This window comes from Grus americana, chromosome 3 (genome assembly GCF_028858705.1).
Source record: "Grus americana isolate bGruAme1 chromosome 3, bGruAme1.mat, whole genome shotgun sequence".
Taxonomy (NCBI): domain Eukaryota; kingdom Metazoa; phylum Chordata; class Aves; order Gruiformes; family Gruidae; genus Grus; species Grus americana.
The window spans coordinates 49495926-49509485 of NC_072854.1; the positions used below are offsets into that span (position 1 = coordinate 49495926).

Genomic DNA, 13560 nt, shown 5'->3' on the forward strand with positions numbered 1-13560 from the left:
GACCGCCTTCTTGGCGGCCCTGCCAATGGTGCCGCTCGGTGTTGCGGCAAGATGGCGGCGCCCAGCAGCTGCGGCGGGAGAAGGGTAGCGGTGGACCGGCGGGCGTGAGGTGGGGGGGAACCGGGCCGTCATGCTGCGCGCCTCTCTCCGAGAGGTGAGTGGTGCCAGCCCGCCCTGAGAGCTGCCGCGGGGAGGGGAGGGTGCGCCGAGGAGCGGGGTGGGCTCGCAAGGTGACCGGGGCAAGCGGGCCCGCCGCGGTGTCCCCTCGCATCCCCCCCTCCCCGGGGCGGTGGGGAACCAGCCACGGCGGGGTCCGAGGGGGGCCCTTCCCGCGGGCTCCTTCCGGACGTGACAGCGGGGATCGCGCTTTATTCCCTCAACGCCCCGAAGCGGGCTCTGTCACCTGGCTGCCTTGAAACGGAGGGTGCGCTTTCAGGTTTCGGCAGCGTTGAAGGAAGGACATGTCACTCCGACGGAGCTCTGCCAGAGGTGCCTTTCCCTCATCAAAAGCACCAAGTTTCTTAATGCTTACATTACCGTAGCAGAAGAAACCGCTTTGAAGCAGGCTGAAGAATCGGAGAAAAGATACAGAAGAGGTATGTTTGCTCCTACTTGATATTAGTCCTTAAAAAGCTGTTGTGTAGGAGCTCTTTTTATTAGATGAAACAACTTTTCTTTTTAAAGCAGATGTATGCGCTATGTGTGTAACTATTAGGGGATGAGGATTGCGGTTGAGTTTTCAGCGGGTGTATGCTCTTGGGTATATGCTTGGCGCTCGGTAGCATGTTCAGCTCAAAGATCAAAGGCAAAACCTGGACCAAACCCGGCAGGCACTGCAGATTGAATGGGCTCTGTGCTTCTTGAACAGCACTGCCACTGGTTGCTGCTTCTTTCCCTCAACAGTTTATTTTAAATTGGTAGCCGGCAGGTAGCACGCAGAGGAAGATGCGGTGGTCTTTTGCAGGCCTGTTGACTGAGGTGGGCAAACATCTGGCTCAGCCTATCAGGTGTTAAATTAAGAAAGCAACTGAAAATAAAGCAACTTTGTTAATTGCAGTTATGGGTTGGTGAACAGAACAGCATTAAATCCTGTCATCTGCAGCACGTAGAGGCTGGCCGTCTTCATTTTCGTTTGCGTGTCCTGGAAGACAGAAAAGGGAAATTTTCACCTAATAGGGTACTTTTTGTCCTTCCTGGGTAATACTTGCTGTTCTCGGACAGCTTAAGAAAATTGCCAGCTAGAGTGTTTTGCTTCCTGATATAGGCATTTTAAATTATTTTTTTTGCTGGTTGATGGATAATCGATCACATAGGGAAGACTTTCTCTGCTTCAGTAATTTTTTTAGATCATATCTACTGTGTATGTTAGGTAGGCAGAATTTATGGCTTCCAGCCTAGGGATAGAGTAGATTGAGGCAGCACCTATGCCTGAAATAAGCATTACGTGGTCGCATTTGAAGAGGTAAGCATTCATTTGGGATAGCTAACCTATATGAAAGCAGCTGCCTGTCTTGCAGGCTTAGACACATTTGCAGACCTCTGCTCTGAAGGGTCAAGTCTGGTCTGAGCAGAAGGCTCAATGCTAGAGTTAGAAGGGAAGATGGTTTTTGAAAATGTCACAGACAACCATCAAATGCGAAGTGAATAGCATTCATGCTTTCAATAAACACCCGAAGGGACACGTAAAATAAATTGTAATTGCTGAGAAGACTATACATATAGCACACTTTGCTTTAATCGCTGTTGTCTTTGCAATAATTCCTAATGCAGGTCACCCGCTGGGAGTTTTAGATGGAATTCCTATTGCAGTAAAAGACAACTTTAATACAGCTGGCATTGAGACAACATGTGCATCAAACATGCTAAAAGGTACAGTAGAACTTTTAAAGTAAAATCAGATCTCATTTCAGAGCTCTTGCTCTTCTCTTTAGAGGGTTTATGGAGCAGAGTCTTCCAGAAATCTAAATATTTTCAGAAAAATGAGCTGAACTCATTTGAGAAAATACGTTTATCTAATTTCTTCTGCCAAGCTCATCTGGTATTACAGATGCATCTCTTTCTTGTATAAGCACATTATCTCCTTTATTCATATAGTTATATGCTTTTAACAAAACAATGTTTATTATAGCCCATATACTTTTGTTCCGTAGTTTACATTTTGCTTCATGTTACTTTTAGGTCTACAGGAGAGCAGTCAGTACTGTTTGCTGCTGTTCTGTGTAGCAAAATCCAAAGAAAGTCTTTTTTTGTTGTTGTTCTGTTGATAATTGTTGACTTAAGTAATTTTTTCATTTGGCTGTAGGAAGAGTAGATATTAACAATTCTCTATATTCCTGATACACAGACATGCTCTATAAGGCTTTTTTAATTTAAAAGTGTTATACTACCTGAGATGCTTTTCCTTAAAGCACATTCTCAGACCCATTGTGATTGGTTGCAATGTCATGGCTGAGACTATTAGGAGTGACGTTGTCCTTGTTGGTCCTGTTGAGGGTGGAGAAACCCCTGTCAATATTCACAAAAGGAACTGGTTGCTACCTAGAATCTCATGTAAGTGTCATTTTTCTCATCCTAGTTTCTGTAAGGTCTAAGTGGTCAAGGGCGCACACATTTGATCACAGGATAGCCAGTTAGTATTTCAGCTTGTGGTTAACCATATGCTCCTTTATCTATGATAAAGGGAGATAATTCAAGATAGCTTAGCACTTTTCTCAAAAAAGCTGTTTCTCATCTCTTGTAATTTTAGACAGTTCCTGCAACTTGGCTGAATGCAGTAATTTGCTACCCTTGTGGTAACTTGTTTATGTGAAGTCTTAGCTCCGCACTCAAGAAATGTATAATCCAGAATTACTGGGTTGTAAGTTGTGGAGAAAAAAAAAAGACATTGCAAACAAAATAACATTTGGTTTACTTTTGCTAAATTTTGGAAATTACTCATGTTATCTTGAAGCAAAATTTTGGTATGGTGAACTGACAATTCTTATGCACAAATAATGACAACTTTGAAGTGTTCAGAGTAGCTACTTCTAAAAATCAGCTGTATCTCACCAATCACTCTCTTAACTGTTCTGATTGTTTTCAGGTTATATTTCTCCTTACAATGCTACAGCAGTTCAGAAATTACTGGATCAGGGAGCTGTGCTTTTAGGAAAAACAAACCTAGATGAATTTGCAATGGGGTGAGTGATGTTTATTATTTTTAATGTGTGATTGCACATTAAATAGAATATACACCATCTATTCTAATCTACCTGTAATCCTTAACTCCTCTTTCTGCGAGGTTAGAAAATAATGAATACTTACCTGTGAAGAGTATATAAAGTTGCATGAATTTCTCCCTGAACATTTATACTGTTGTGTAAAAGATATAAATGCTGAGTTTTATGAACATAGTGTTCGACTGTAGCTGTGTTTGAGGAGGAGGAAGCGGTACAGCCTTTGCTGAAGGCCGAGGACAAGTGGACTTCTTTCAGATCCAGTAGTGTGTTAGTAGAATTGGTTACACCACCAGTTAATTGCTGCCTTTTTCTCCTTACTGGTAGTTTTTGCCCTTAGCTAATTATTATCATGCCCCTGATGGCAGTCACTGCCTCTGCCAGTCAGCCACTGCAGTAATTTGTATGAGTGCTCCTTGATTTGCTGCAAACAGGCTAACCTAGAGAAACACTTAAAATTGCCTAAGCTAAAGTTGGTGACTTTTTGTCAGGAGCACATTGGAAATCGCTCTCACAAATTGATTCTCCAGCAAATCAGTGAAGGTGGCCAAGCTATAGCAGGGAACAGTATTGGGCTGTTGGGAATGGGAGTCTCTGTCACCACAACTGCTGGGTCTGGAAAGGAATGTCTGGGACTTTAGTTACCTATGAGAAACAATAAGTGTCATGGTTTGGGTTTGTTTTTATTTTACCTAAACCGAAGAGAGAGGTTTGATTGGGAATTGACATGGATGGGGTGGAAATACTTTGACATTATTGTTCTGGATAAAGTAATTTCTCTGACAGAGACACTCTTCAGAGGAGGAGTAGGGAAAAAGCACAAAAAAACCCTGATGCAGTGTTACAACTGGCCTAAGCTCATTAAAGCACAGGATTCTCCTAAAAAGGCTTATCCCACCGTTGGCCTCTCATCTCTGATCTGTGTGTTTGCATGGTCTCTTATGCTAGCAGCAACACAGCTGCACCATGAGCTTGACCAGGGAGCTGATACAGCTCAAAAGTAATGATGTTTCAGTAAAGTTAATTGCCAGCTCCTGTGCCAACTGCCCACTCTGTCTGATGATTTGGCCAATGACACTGGCACCCTGGAGTCAGGGGGAACATGGGGTGGAGGCTATGAGGAAGGAGGAAAGTACCCCCACCCCGCTTCCGGTGGCAGCTCACACTTGGGTGACCACAGGTTGACTGAAAGCAGTTTCTGAGAAGCCAGTCTGGCACTCTGAACCAGCAAACTGTGGCCTCAGGAGAGGGCTACAGAGTGAGTAATAGCGTGTTATTTACAGAGAAGTGCTTGTTCCCGCTATTGTAGGGCTTCCCCCTCCTCTAGCAGTGTGGGTTTCCACAAGACTGTGGTCATCTTTTGCCTTTTCCAAATGCAGCATTAGGAAACCAGAATACCTTTATTTTGAAGTAGATGTGCAGCTTTACTGTTATGTAGCTTAAATCAGTTTTATGTTTTTGTGATTATGTTCTTCTCAGCGGTATTAGTGGAATTTAGAAAGAGGTACAAGTTCAGGTTCTGTGTCAGAAAGGGATGAAGATCTATAAACTTTATAATTCTGTGTAACATTGTTGAAGTTGACTGCACAAGGATTTACGTACACCAATCTTTTTGTGTTGAAATTGAATTTGCTAGGATGAAGGGTGAGGAATTGGATAAAGAAAAAAAACTTGGTGAATGCAGTGTGTCATCTGTCACTTCTGTCTGTATTTGTCCTGTCTGACTATCTTAGATCTGGGAGTACGGATGGGGTATTTGGACCAGTCAGAAATCCCTGGAGTTATTCAAGACAGTACAAGGAAAAATTTGTCCCAAAATCCCATTCTCAGGATGAAAAGTCTAACTGGGTAATAACAGGAGGGAGCTCAGGAGGCAGTGCGGCCGCTGTGTCATCTTTCACATGTTTTGCGTAAGAGACTTTTTAAAATTGTTTTTTATGAATGTCTCAAAATACGTTGCAAGGTTTTAATTTTATAATTTTCTTATAATCTAGTTTAAATTGGGAGGGTTATTTGCACTGGTATGCGAGAATTTATTTCAGTATTCCTTGTTTATTCATGACATATTATGAAGTCAGAATGAATCGATGTAGGCAAATTTAGGCTTATTCATTTTGAGTGTTATTCAGCATACTGATGTGACCACTTTACACTGTGTGAAATAAAGTTGTAATGACAGTAAAGAATGACAGTGTTATTGTTATTCCCACATACTCTCTTAAAATTAATATGGAATTTGTGACACATCATCTTCCTCAGTAAGTGCATTACACAAATACATGCTGAAAATGTAATTCAACACCTGAAAAGATCCCTTAATTTGTAACAATATAATAATCTTTCCTCCCCTCCTTTGTTTTTATAGCAGATATGTAATAATACATGAGACTTGGGATCTAAAAGCTTTCAAATCCCCAACTTAACAAAAGGATACACAGATACTTACAAACCCGTCTGGTTTAGAAAGTTAGGAGGTAGTCTTAGGTTTTTTGGGGGTTGTTTTTTTTAAAAGGAATTTAAACAAGCCAGATTTTTTTTTTTTACAACAATTATTATCTGCATGGAATAGCAACATACTATTTAACAAATCAGTTGTCTGTACTATCTTCCCCATCCAACTGTTAAAAGAAATCCAATCCTTAAAACTTTATATCTTTCATTTTATGCAGTTTTTAGAGCTATATAGTGGAACACATTTTATGGAAGATAATTTTGGTTGTTCTCTTGACTGGAAGGTGTTTAAGAATGCTCTTTAGTTACTGTGTCCTTGTTTACCTATAGACTATATTACAAATGTCTATTTTATTTTTAAAATATTTTTTCTAATGTTGATTACAGCTTTTTAAAAAAATACTATGTTTTTATATACAAAACCCAATTTATTTTATTAATTTTTTTAATTATACTTCTTCATCTCATTGCCTTTTGCTAGGGTGTAGTCTACTCAACATTTTCATACTGTTGAAGCTGACCTCAGTGCAGCCATTCCCAAGGACTGCTGGTCCTCATCCTGAGCCAGGATGGCCCGATCCTGCTAGGGTCTGGCACCTTCTCTTATGTTGCTGGGCGTGCTGAACTCCCCTTGTGCACTGCTCACCACTTTGTCAGATCAGGGAGGTTTTTCATCCAGCTATTTTATTGCCTATAACCTATTGTATATCCACTCTATTAGTTTCTTTCAAGCATCAGGAATGCTGCCAGTCTTAGTCTTTTCAATTTGAGATTTGGATGTACAGAAATGCTACAAAATTGAGGATGTTTTGTATCAACACAACAGTTTTGAAAAAATTCCACTTCAGCAAAGTCAGTTGAATTGGTTCAGCCATCTCAGAAACAGATGCCTATGGGAGAAGTCACATACCCACTTCAATAAAAATTGTACCTCCTTCTGAAGCTTATTTTTGGCAAAGATGTGGATAAAAGCTATTTTATTTTTTAAATGATGCTTGAGTTAAAATTATTAAAAAGAAGAGCAGGTTTCATTTCAATGTGAATTTCCAGTTCCATTACAATTTTTGAAATAAAAATTTCAGTTTAGAAAGAACAAGGTTTCACTTGTGAAAGAACAAAAAAAAAGTCAACTAAGAAAAAAAATAATACTGTGTTCTAAAAATGCACCTAAGCTACTCTAAACTGGGAGTTCTGAGGCTGTGCTTTTTAGGTTTGGAAACAGGAAAAACATCCTAGACTTTGAAAAGTATGCCCTATTATTAGGAGCAAATGCTGCTTCATAGCGTATTGGCTACTGAATAAGTAAGATACCAGTGTCTGAAAATTGTACACTAAATCTTATGAGACATATCTTTTGGAGTCCACAGAATTGGAACAGACCAACAGAGAAGGTGGAAGTAGATACTTAGGGCCATATTCAGATGGCTAAAATTCTGCCTGTCTACCTCTGCTTTATGGAGAGAACTGGTCTCTCCTGATGACTAATTCAGAGCCCCTAGGAAAAATACAAGAACAGATAAAAAAATAGCAGACATAGGGAACAGACTGAAATTTAGACTGTGTGATTATGACTTCTAATCTGGAAAAATTCACATGTTTTTAAATACACACATCTTAAAGCCATACATTTTTATTATTTAGAAATGTTCTGAATTATTTCACTAATGATAATCCTTTTGAAACCATAGAGCCTTAGGGTCAGACACAGGAGGATCTACCAGAAACCCTGCTGCTCACTGTGGTGTAGTAGGTTTAAAGCCAACATATGGACTGATCTCTCGCCATGGTCTCATTCCTCTAGTGAACTCCATGGATGTGCCAGGAATCCTAACCAGATGTGTGGATGATGCAGCAGTTGTGTTAGGTATTATTACTTCATATGTCTTTGTTTACAACATTGTCTCAAACCAAAATTGAATTCTGGCTACCCAATGTACATTTTCCTGTTCTTCATATGTCATGTTTCAGGTTCACTTGCTGGACATGATCCTAAAGACTCTACCACAATTCAGGACGACTTTAAGCCATTTGAACTACCCAATGTGGCTGATGTCAGCAAGCTCTCAATAGGAATTCCAAAGGTAACGTTTAAATCCTGTCAACAACTGTGGACAGGAACAGTAAATAGGACACCTAACAAAAAAATATTTGTGTCTTACCCACCACCTCCCAGTTTTTCATGATTTAGAACAGCGAAAACAGCACAAGCAGCTCCTGGAAGAGAGCAGTATGTGCTCTGTTGCCTGTGCCAGTGATTCAGAGTGAGCATACACTAATGCTTCATCTAAAACATTTTGTCATCATTGTGGATAGCGTTGTTGGGAAGTTCCAAGGGAAATGGGGAGCTTTAGTTCTTGGTTCTCTCTGTTGGTCTTACACCTGTATAACCTCAAACCAGTTGCTCTCAGTGCCTTCTCATACAGTGAGGTTAGTACTGGTTTCTGCAGTGCTTTGAGGTACTTGTCTAAATGGCACTGTGTTAATAGGAAACAGAATTTTAAAGGCAGTTGAGTGGCACAAGGAGCTGTGATTTGCAGACCTCTGATAGGGACTGAAAGACAGCTAATCTGGCTTCTGATGTGTGCAATTCAATCATGTTTGTAACTGTAAGGATACTTGCAATTTAGGAACAACATTTGGGACTTCAGCCTATTTCTAATGTAGTAAAGGCTCTGCCTTCAAAGAGACAATGTGAATAACATTTATTGGTTTGATTCTTAGTATTTGAAACTGCACTAGAACAGGCATATCAAAAGATTTAATTCAGTAAACAGAGATGTCCACTGACCAATTATTCAGGATCTGTGAAATGCAAAAAATATATGCCTAGAAAATTAATTAGCTGCATACTGTTTAGATTTTGATAAATCTGAAATAGTGGTATTGGTTAATTATTCATATCCTTTGGACAGTTGTTTTCTACTGCTACAGATTATCCTAAACAGATACGTGCATATATTAAACATGGGTTATAGCTACTCAGAAATCAGACAGTATTATGACCCTGATATTGCGAGTTAGAACTAAAGCAAGTGTCTTCAAAAATAGAGAATTTTAATAGAATATCTTTAACTTTGCTCTTAAACAGGAGTGTAGGTTATCTAAGCCTTCTCCCAACCCCTTAATTGTAGTTCTTTGGTGGGTTGTTTTGTTTGTGTCACTGAGGCGTGCCAGTTGCCACTGATAGGCTATGGCCATAATTTCTTTTTGTCTTTCCTACTCACAGCAGCCCTAGTGTTAAGATTTAAACCTGAAGAGTTTCTACCTGCAAAATGCAGAGCAGTGCAGTATAGTCTCCATGAATTAGACAAATAAATGGATAACTGGGCAATTTCTCCTTCAGAAGAAACTGCTGAAATTCCATGGTCTGCGATATGTGGGTTGATCCTACTGAGGTGAACGTTGTATTCTGAAGAAGACTGAATCCTGTTAATTTCCTTGATTGTATAATATTTACTAGATGCAAGAAGTTTTAATAAGTACTTTAAATCATATAGTGGTGAGATAATCATTTCAATGTATTTTTAACAAGGAGTATTTGCATTTTGGTTGCCATTAAAAGTAAACCAGTATGTAAAATCACTCCCCTTCTTATTTTTCTCTCAGGAATATCATGCGCCGGGGCTTTCTAGTGAAATTCTGGCTCTCTGGTCAAAGGCTGCTGACCTCTTTAAGAATGCAGGTGCTAAAGTAATTGAAGTGAGTCTACCACACACTTGTTACTCAATTGTCTGCTATCACGTGTTGTGCACAGCAGAAGTGGCATCAAATATGGCCAGGTTTGATGGACTGGAATATGGTAAGACCTTTGAAAAAACTCTTTTTTTTCTCAGACAATAGAAACATTGCTGGATGTCATTAAAAATTATTAGGTTTAATAGATATGCTTTTCATGGTTGAATGTTTGGTGTTATTTCTCCAAGATGGAATAGAGTAAAAACCCTGTCCAAATAAAAATAATTAAATAAATACATACTTCAATATGTTTCACTTCTAGACACGTGTCTGGGCTTACAATCTGTTTAATATTTCTATAATAAGACAGGAATATGCTTTGTTGTTTTTCCAGAATAGTAGCATGTCAGACTGCAGCAAACAGTGGTATGTTGTATTACTCTGTATAACATTACCTTATGTTGTTAAAAGTTAAGGATTACAAAAAGTATTAATTTCCAAATTGCTTTTTCTTTTCAGGACACCGTTCTGACATGAACAAGTCCACAGAAAGTATGTATGCTGCAACACGACGAGAAGGCTTTAATGATGTTGTAAGAGGAAGAATTCTATCAGGAAACTATTTCTTGTTGAAACAGTAAGTGGAACATCTTGAAACTCAAATTTGCCAAGTTAACAATTTTTTAAGCAAATGGTGATTAATTGTTCATCATAACATGAAAAGAAATCATCATTATACTAGTAGCTAGTTGTATTATCATTATTGTTTTAGCTATATAATACCTGAATTAAATAAGTAAAACAACTTAGTGATCTTTATTTTTTTTTCCCCTGCCAGAGTATTATTGGCACCTGTTAATTAAGCAAAAATCTACCCTATGGTATGACATTTAAATCATACTGAAGCCATCACTGTTGTAGTGTTAAAAGTTCTGTAGCTGTTAATCTCATTAAAACTGTGTAGAAAAACTGCTGGTACATTCTAGTGAGGTCTTCCTAGAGAAAGCCAGAAGACACAGCAATTAAATTAACTATATGTAGCTCTTTGCCTCAGTATAAAGGGAAAGGAAGGCACTGGCAAAGGTACTGAACTAACATCTTTCCAGAAGACAGGTTTTTATCCAGCTCCTGTAGAGAAGCTGGTGCATGGATCAATTCGACTTTTTTTTTTTTAGTTTTCACTTCTTATCCAACAGTCTTAATTTGCATTAGTAAAACTGCTGTCTTTCTCTGTCTTAATTTGTTCAGCTACTAACAGAAATATTAGTTGTGTAATCAGTCTCAAAAACAAGCGCGCTGCAGAAAGAGCTCTGTCAGCAAGAGTATTCATCAGATGTGACTTCTAGTTGCTCTCAGAGACAGGAATGTTGTCAGTCAGTATGTAACAATCAGCTTTTATGGAATGCCAGTTTTCCTGCCAAGCGTGCTCCTTCTGGTTACAACTATCCAGATCAGCTTTCCTAAGGCTGCTTTAAAATTCATGTAGTTCATTCTTCTGTGAAGGAATATACAATTAGCTTCCATCAAGACTGAACAGGAGAGACCTGTTCCTGTCCACGGTAAATTACTTTTGAAGAACAGAACCCAGGGTTCAGAAAACATTCTTAGAATAAATAGTAGAGAAAACCATCTGTCTCTCCTGCAAATTTTGCATTTACACATTATTTTTATCTCGCTTTCAAAATCTGTAAAAGAACTAGGTGGTTGTTCAGGAAGCAGTGGAAGCTTGTCAGCATTGTATCAGAATTAATAGAGAGTATGTGTCTGATTTAACAGTATTTTTTCACTCTTTAAACCCAAAATAGTCTTTCCAGCTTAAAATATCATTTGAGGTCCTTTTTGTTTCTTTTACTGTTTTTTCTGAAGTTAACAGCTAGGATGATTTCAGAAATGATTGTAGAAAAAGGGCTAATTCACATGATATAATTTCTTATCTTGATTCTGCTGTCTATAATTGATTATCACGATTTTCATTGCAGTTTTTCAGAAACATAAATCTTTAGATTACTCTAACAAAGTGGCTTTTGGGCAGTTTCAGTTGTTTTATCTACAGTCTGGCATGTAGTAGTTGTTAATACCTTCCCCCCCCCCTTTTTTTTTTAAGAATAGCTGTGGTTTTAGATGGCAACTGCTTTTGAAACTGAACTTCTCTGAATTTAAGGATTCCACATTTACCAGTTCTGCATATTAAGTTAAAAGGAAAAATAGACATAAAGCTGACTAATTTGTTTCTGTTTCAGAATTGCGTAGAGACAGTTTAGAAATCCATAGACCACATAGTCCTCCATAGACGATGGAACTTTTTCGTATGCTTTAAGTATCTTGCTGGAATGAATCCTAAATGATTAATGCCAATTTTCCAGGCCTGTTTAGTTCTGTATTGTTTCTAGGCTTTGCTGTGCTGCCCTGCAGCGAAATTCAATACACAGTTTAGTTTCAGAAAGGTCATAAAAGTGTTGTTTTTATTTTTAGTTAATTATTGTAAACAAGTGTTTTGTTTTCCCGTCACCTTTCTTCAGCAGTGTGCCCTCATCTCTTCCTTCTCTGACAGCTTCATTGCTATGAGAACATGATCAGCACGTTTGATGACTAAGCTTCTGGTATATAAAAAACTGGAGTACCAGTGTTAATCTTTTAACGAGAAGGAATACTGGTCTTGTCTTTTTTACAGTAACTAAGAAATTAAGTTCTGTATTTTTGGAATTAGTGTCAGGCCCTCATATCCATATTTCTTTCTAGGAACTACGAGAATTACTTTATCAAGGCACAGAAAGTCAGACGTCTCATTGCCAATGACTTTGTGAAGGTTTTCAGGAGTGGTGTTGATATTTTACTCACTCCTACCACTCTGTGTGATGCAGTACCATATATGGAATTCATCAAAGAAGACAACAGAACCCGCAGCGCGCAAGATGACATCCTAACACAGGCTGCAAACATGGCTGGTGAGTAGGGACAGGAATTCAACTACGTTTTCCCCTACCTAGTAATTTTTAATATCCATTCCCCTCAGCTATTTAACCTCTTCTTCAGAATCAAGACAATTTCACCTGTGTGTTGTAACTCTTACAGTGATAAGCAGGTGTAAGGATAGCTTCTTTATGAAATGCTTTAAAATGTAGAACTAGATTTTTAAAATGAGGCACCTTGGGCTGCAGATAAGATGAATCCATTCAAGTTCCAGAGACTGAAATATCTTTGTTAGGAGAGTTGATTCTCTTTTCAGGGGATGCCTACTGCTTAAATCACTCTAATTCGTTTCTTGTGATCACCTAGCAGTATCCTTAGTTCATTGACTGAAATTATTTTAGCTAGTCTTTTTTTCTCTACATAAAAACAATTCTAAGAGTAGAATTGTTACAAAAAGTACTCCAACTGGATTTGTTTAATAGTAAGTGTTTGCATGTGTATTTTCTATTTTTTTTATTTCTTTCAGGACTGCCAGCCATAAATGTTCCTACAGCTCTTTCAGAGAGGGGCTTGCCAATTGGGCTTCAGTTCATTGGACGTTCGTTCCAGGAGAAGCAGCTTCTCACTGTAGCCAAATGGTTTGAAAAACAAGTAAAATTCCCAATGATCCAGCTAGAAGAAGTGAAGAGGCATGACCACGATGCCTTTCAGCATCAGAAATCTGCTTCTTTTTCATAACATGGGACTTGCTAGTCACCTAAAGTAAGAAGGCTGTGGGGATGGTCTAAAAATGTATTCCTGCAGTTAATTCTCTTTTGCAGAAACGATAATCTGTTTTAAGACGACCATATACAGTAATGCAGGATGGAATCATCACAGCATGTTACTATGTACTTAAGGCAAAGAGAATCATTAAGTAAATATGTCTGTTATTAGAACCATTTCTAACTGGTATTAAAAAAAACAGGTTGAAATTACGTGTCTCATGCCTGCAGAACTGCTTTTTTCCATCCCCAGAGGGTGTGTAAGGTATCTGGCCCATTAAAGAACTAACCTGAACTTTCCTGTGAAAATTGCATTGTTGCCAAAGGGTTGGTTTCCTTCTGGAGCATAGACTTCTGTAATGAAACAATCAAGCTCTAATGGAACAATGGTATCACGGATCTGTTCACCAACAGGTAAATACAAAAGTAAACGGGAGAATAACATAGAGATAGTTCATCTAAAAAAAAAAAAAATCACTTCTAGCAAACGCATGCAAGAGGTGACATAACTTCCAGGTTTACAAGTCATGCAGATTACTCTGGTT

The 13560-nt window shown here is 38.6% G+C and overlaps 1 protein-coding gene across 3 annotated transcripts; it reads left to right on the plus strand.

Annotated features, from left to right (window-relative positions):
- Positions 1-15: 15 nt before the first annotated feature.
- QRSL1 (glutaminyl-tRNA amidotransferase subunit QRSL1) lies at positions 16-13225 on the plus strand. Of its 3 annotated transcripts, none has more exons than XM_054819797.1 (11): positions 16-154; positions 437-596; positions 1771-1869; positions 3083-3179; positions 4949-5125; positions 7355-7530; positions 7635-7747; positions 9273-9465; positions 9861-9978; positions 12081-12286; positions 12778-13225. In XM_054819797.1, exons 1-11 carry the CDS (start codon positions 131-133, stop codon positions 12987-12989), a joined length of 1575 nt encoding a protein of 524 aa, XP_054675772.1. In that variant the 5' UTR covers positions 16-130; the 3' UTR covers positions 12990-13225. The 3 variants fall into 3 exon arrangements, with proteins under 3 accessions (XP_054675772.1, XP_054675773.1, XP_054675774.1); XM_054819798.1 differs by lacking the exon at positions 16-154 and adding an exon at positions 2462-2550 and having other exon boundaries at positions 164-596; XM_054819799.1 differs by lacking the exons at positions 16-154; positions 437-596 and adding an exon at positions 2409-2550.
- The last annotated feature ends 335 nt before the right edge of the window (positions 13226-13560 follow it).